Source organism: Chanodichthys erythropterus, chromosome 8 (assembly GCF_024489055.1).
Source record: "Chanodichthys erythropterus isolate Z2021 chromosome 8, ASM2448905v1, whole genome shotgun sequence".
Lineage (NCBI taxonomy): Eukaryota > Metazoa > Chordata > Actinopteri > Cypriniformes > Xenocyprididae > Chanodichthys > Chanodichthys erythropterus.
In genome coordinates, this window is record NC_090228.1 from 31,010,615 (window position 1) to 31,016,835 (window position 6,221).

The window sequence follows — 6,221 nt, forward strand, 5'->3', positions numbered from 1 at the left end:
TACATTTTTTGAGTAACTACCCCAACACTGGCTACACATCTTACTTTGAAATTAAAATATGAAAAAGACATGAAGAGTTGAGTTATATCAACAAGTTAAATCCAGGAAAGTTATTCTAACACATTTTTTTTTTTTTTTAAGTTGAGATGGCTAATTGCAACCATATTTTTTACAGTGTATAATTTCTGAATAGGCAGTTGTTTGTCACATTTACAGTTTTTTTCCTGAATTGCTAAAACTCTAAATTCAGTTCTGTTCAATTCACATTTATTTGTAAAGCGCTTTTCACAATACATATCGTTTCAAAGCAGCTTTACAGAGAATGCATGTCAACATTACAATCTAGAGAATGCAGTTAGCTAATAATGTAATTTGGGTAATTAATTTACAATCACTGTTTGCAGTTTAATTGAAGGTAGAAATGAGCTCCTGGAAATAATCAATTACACATTAACAATAATTAGGATATATAGAAATTTGGGAATGTGCATATGAATCCTATCTCTGAACCTAATTTTCAAAAGCCTAAACCAAATCGAATCTTTCTGTAAAATTTTAAACAAGTTTCAGTCAGTTAGACACCATTTGCAAATCTCAAGCACTTTTTTTTTTTTTTTTTTTGCAAAACTCGACACATTCGCACTTACTAAAACATTTCTCACTGTGTTGCACTTGTGTTGTAAAATACTAAACACAGGCAGGTTAATGCTGAGCACAACTACAGCACAGTTGTCACGGCTTACACACAATGACTCACATTGTTCAGACATGTTTCTAATGATGTGATCAAACCAGCTGTACAAAATAAGCCAGTTCATAGTACTGAATGATGATACCAGCAATAGATGGAAAAAATATGAGAAGGAGTGGAGGAGGATGAGAAAGAGATGTGATTATGTGATTATACTTGCAGTGCATACAGTTTATAATATCGACTCGCTGTGTGTAAGATCTGAAAGCATTGATTTTGAGCACATATAAAATGGTTTTGAGGCAATTGCTTGATTTTGCCAAAAGAGTCAGATGTTCTCTGAATGTAGTTTGAAGATTGTATGATTAAGGTTTTAAGGAAAGTGGGTGATGGTTTCATTGAATGTGTTTAAGCAGTTCAGAAATAACTGTAAGATCCTTAAATATCATTCTGACTCCCTTATCATTGCGCTGACTACTGAACAAAGGAGCTGATTGAGACGCACCCAGAGATTTAGTTTGGATGTGTTTTTCTTTCTGTTAATTTTTCTCATCTTGATCATGACAGAGTGTCCAAACACACAGAAAAACTCCTGGTGAAGCAACTGAGATCCACGTGACACACTATTATAAAGATGGAGTTTATTAAAGAGGAGAGTGAAGACGTGGAGATTGAAGAATCATTCAGAGTCAAACATGAAGAAACTGAGGAACAAACAGGTTGGTTTCATTCTCAAATCTAAATTTTATCCACATTAAAGTAAGCTCTAGGGAAATTAATGATATTCTTGAAGAATCGCTTGCTGTTCCATAGCTTGTTGAATGAAATGTCTTTCTATGGTCCCCACCTACACTTGAGTTTGATGTATTGACATACATATTAATTCCTAAACCGTGTCAGATTACCTTTTTATTTTTGTTACCATTATCATACCAGTCTTAGGCCATCCAATATGTAGTAGAATTTTTCTTCAGTAGAACAGTAAAGAGTAAATCTGAGAGTTAAAAAAACACAAAACAGGCAAAACAAAATGAACACCTGTGGTCACACTGCATGTTTAGAGCTCAGAGCGAGACGTAGTAGCAGCTGTTGTAGGTTATTTCTTTTTAATCCATTTTCAAATGCCCATGTTAAAACGAGATAATGCAATGCAACCTTGAAATTATGGCATGTTCATAGCCTTCATGTGTGCTTTCGGTAGTGCAAATTTAAAGTGAAATTAGGGTGGGAGCATGCTTAAACAATCAAAAATGTGTATATAGCAGATTCATATGCAGTACTCTAATCATCTAATGCAATAAATTCCAGGACTTTCTTTGTAATGGCTTGTACTTTTTGACTGTTTCAGCTGTAACTCCAGCTTTTTTTAAACAAATAGGAAGTTTTTGCCTGTTTGTCATCATCAGCATATTTGTAATGCTCATCGTGTTCTGCTGCATTTTCAAATGTCGGATCAAGTTTGTTGTGCTGAATGTCTTAGCTGTTGTTCCTCCACAATAAACTTTTCCTTAAAGTGGTGTTCACAGATTTTGAAATGCAAACGTATAGCTGCACAATTGACCATCAAAAGATTGCGATCTCGATTTAAACACTCATGTGATCTCATTCCTAAATGACAACAATCTGCCAGTGTCTATTAAAACGTACAAAATCACACCAGAACATTCATATCTGCATATCTGTCATGTATAAGTATGAAACAGCTTTTCAACCACACAGTAATGTTATTTCGTTTAACTTCAACCCAACATACTCAGTTCTTTCCGATACCTTGTTAAACCTTTGGTCATGCTGTTCCATGGTGTCTCCAAATACTAATGGTGTTTCCATAAAGTAATATATTGTCTATACTAATTTTCCTTCAAGCCATTGTAGATGTTCCGTCATCTTTCATTGAAATATTTCTGGGGCACTGAAGATGCCAAAAGGAAGACTTTGAAAGTTTGCCCACAAATTCAAACATCTCTGTGTTCCCCAAAGTCACAGTGTTCTTAAAAATCATATAAAGTTCTAATACATTAATTTAGGACACATTGTCAAAACTCTTCTTGTCACCCTCATTAAAGGTGAATGATTAGGTAAGAAAAGCAGAGGACCTAATATTGAGCCCTGTGGTAATCCATAATTGTGTTTTATAATATTTTACAGTGGGTACGGAAAGGATTCAGACCCCCTTAAATTTTTCAATCTTTGTTATATTGCAGCCATTTGCTAAAATCATTTAAGTTTATTTTTTTTCCTCATTAATGTACACACAGCACCCCATATTGACAGAAAAACACAGAATTGTTGACATTTTTTGCAGATTTATTAAAAAAGAAAAACTGAAATATCACATGGTCCTAAGTATTCAGACCCTTTGCTCAGTATTTAGTAGAAGCACCCTTTTGATCTAATACAGCCATGAGTCTTTTTGGGAAAGATGCAACAAGTTTTTCACACCTGGATTTGGGGATCCTCTGCCATTCCTCCTTGCAGATCCTCTCCAGTTCTGTCAGGTTGGATGGTAAACGTTGGTGGACAGCCATTTTTAGGTCTCTCCGGAGATGCTCAATTGGGTTTAAGTCAGGGCTCTGGCTGGGCCATTCAAGAACAGTCACGGAGTTGTTGTGAAGCCACTCCTTCGTTATTTTAGCTGTGTGCTTAGGGTCATTGTCTTGTTGGAAGGTAAACCTTCGGCCCAGTCTGAGGTCCTGAGCACTCTGGAGAAGGTTTTCATCCAGGATATCCCTGTACTTGGCCGCATTCATCCTCGATTGCAACCAGTCGTCCTGTCCCTGCAGCTGAAAAACACCCCCACAGCATGATGCTGCCACCACCATGCTTCACTGTTGGGACTGTATTGGACAGGTGATGAGCAGTGCCTGTTTTTCTCCACACATACAGCTAAAAATTAAGGCCAAAAAGTTCTATCTTGGTCTCATCAGACCAGAGAATCTTATTTCTCACCATCTTGGCAAACTCCATGCGGGCTTTCATGTGTCTTGCACTGAGGAGAGGCTTCCGCCGGGCCACTCTGCCATAAAGCCTTGACTGCTGGAGGGCTGCAGTGATGGTTGACTTTCTACAACTTTCTCCCATCTCCCGACTGCATCTCTGGAGCTCAGCCACAGTGATCTTTGGGCTCTTCTTTACCTCTCTCACCAAGGCTCTTTTCCCCCGATAGCTCAGTTTGGCCGGACGGCCAGATCTAGGAAGGGTTCTGGTCATCCCAAACATCTTCCATTTAAGGATTATGGAGGCCACTGTGCTCTTAGGAACATTAAGTGCAGCAGATATTTTTTTGTAAGCTTGGCCAGATCTGTGCCTTGCCACAATTCTGTCTCTGAGCTCTTCAGGCAGTTCCTTTGACCTCATGATTCTCATTTGCTCTGACATGCACTGTGAGCTGTAAGGTCTTATATGGACAGGTGTGTGGCTTTCCTAATCAAGTCCAATCAGTATAATCAAACACAGCTGGACTCAAATGAAGGTGTAGAACCATCTCAAGGATGATCAGAAGAAATGGACAGCACCTGAGTTAAATATATGAGTGGCACAGCAAAGGGTCTGAATACTTAGGACCATGTGATATTTCAGTTTTTCTTTTTTAATAAATCTGCAAAAATGTCAACAATTCTGTGTTTTTCTGTCAATATGGGGTGCTGTGTGTACATTAATGAGGAAAAAATTAACTTAAATGATTTTAGCAAATGGCTGCAATATAACAAAGAGTGAAAAAATTTAAGGGGTCTGAATACTTTCCGTACCCACTGTATATAATATTTTAGACATCTATTGTATGTAACTAACTTCTAGGCAAGTGTTTTTTTTTTTTTTTTTTGATAACTGACAGTTTGGACATTTTTTGGGGACGTGTCCTAAAGAAAGTGAAGATTTTACACTATTGTGGTTTTGAGATTGTATGTAATGTCTATCTTAGCAGCTTAGTGTGTATAGTATCTAACATACATGTGTTGTTTTGATACTTGATGTTGGTTTTGATGTTTGTTGCTTTGTGCCCTTAAACTGGGGTTAACTTGTATTTGTCTTTTTTGCCTTAGACCTGATGGCATTAAAAGAGGAGAGTCAAGACCTGAATGAAATAGAAGAGAAAGACCAGTATGAGAAACATCATGATCTTATTACTGGAGAAAAGTCATTTGGTTGCTCACATACTAAAAAGACTTCACAAAAAAGAGCAAATGGACGTTATTTCACCTGCCAACAGTGTGGAAAAAGTTTCAACAGAAAAGAATGTCTTAAAAACCACATTAGGCTTCATACTGGAGAGAAGCCTTACACCTGCCCTCAGTGTGGAAAGAGTTTCACTGAAAAAGTAACCCTTAACAGGCACATGAAAATTCACACGGGAGAAAAGCCTTTTACCTGCCAACAGTGTGGAAAGAGTTTCAACAGAAAAGAACATCTTAAAGGCCACATTAGGCTTCATACTGGAGAGAAGCCTTATACCTGCTCTCAGTGTGGAAAGAGCTTCACTGAAAAAGTAGCCCTTAACGGGCACATGAGAATTCACACTGGAGAAAAGCCTTTTACCTGCCAACAGTGTGGAATGAGTTTCACTCATAAAGGAAACCTTACAAAACACATGAGAATTCACACTGGAGAGCAGCCTTACACATGCTCTCAGTGTGGAAGGAGCTTTAGACAAAGAGCAACTTTTAATGTCCACATGAGAATTCACACTGGAGAAAAGCCTTTCACATGCCCTCAGTGTGGAAAGAGCTTTGCTGAAAAAGGAAAGCTTAAAAAACATATGAACATTCACACCGGAGAGAAGCCTTTCACCTGCAAACTGTGTGGAAAGAGTTTCAATCGAAAAGTAAACCTTAATAACCATGTGAGAACTCATACTGGAGAGCAGCCTTTCACATGCCCTCAATGTGGGAAGAGTTTTACATATAAAACAACTTTTATTGTCCACATGAGAATTCACACTGGAGAGCAGCCTTACACATGCTCTCAGTGTGGAAGGAGTTTTAGACAAAGAGCAACTTTTAATGTCCACATGAGAATTCACACTGGAGAAAAGCCTTTCACATGCCCTCAGTGTGGAAAGAGCTTTGCTGAAAAAGGAAAGCTTAAAAAACATATGAACATTCACACCGGAGAGAAGCCTTTCACCTGCAAACTGTGTGGAAAGAGTTTCAATCGAAAAGTAAACCTTAATAACCATGTGAGAACTCATACTGGAGAGCAGCCTTTCACATGCCCTCAATGTGGGAAGAGTTTTACATATAAAACAACTTTTAATGTCCACATGAGAACTCACACTGGAGAAAGGCCTTACACATGCCCTCAGTGTGGAAAGAGCTTCGCTGAAAAAGGAAAGCTTAAAAAACACATGAACATTCACACCGGAGAGAAGCCTTTCACCTGCCGACAGTGTGGGAAGAGCTTCACAACAGAAATAAACCTTAGGAATCACATGATCAGTCACACTAGAGAGAAGCTGTTCACATGTGATCAGTGTGGAAAGAGTTTCACTCGGAAAGGAACACTTAATTCCCACATGAAGGTTCACAGTTAA

The 6,221-nt window shown here is 38.1% G+C and overlaps 1 protein-coding gene across 9 annotated transcripts; it reads left to right on the plus strand.

Moving 5' to 3' along the window:
- The first annotated feature begins 1,325 nt into the window (after window positions 1-1,325).
- LOC137024742 (gastrula zinc finger protein XlCGF57.1-like) lies at window positions 1,326-6,221 on the plus strand. 9 transcript variants are annotated; one of them, XM_067392603.1, is made up of 4 exons: window positions 1,326-1,410; window positions 4,735-5,116; window positions 5,201-5,484; window positions 5,905-6,221. In XM_067392603.1, exons 1-4 carry the CDS (start codon window positions 1,326-1,328, stop codon window positions 6,219-6,221), a joined length of 1,068 nt encoding a protein of 355 aa, XP_067248704.1. The 9 variants fall into 9 exon arrangements, with proteins under 9 accessions (XP_067248704.1, XP_067248696.1, XP_067248703.1 ...); XM_067392595.1 differs by adding an exon at window positions 2,840-2,842 and having other exon boundaries at window positions 4,735-6,221; XM_067392602.1 differs by having other exon boundaries at window positions 4,735-5,609; window positions 6,024-6,221.

Coding starts and splice junctions, on each gene's coding strand:
- LOC137024742 (XM_067392595.1), top strand. CDS start 1,326: ATGGAGTTTATTAAAGAGGAGAGTGAAGACGTGGAGATTGAAGAATCA.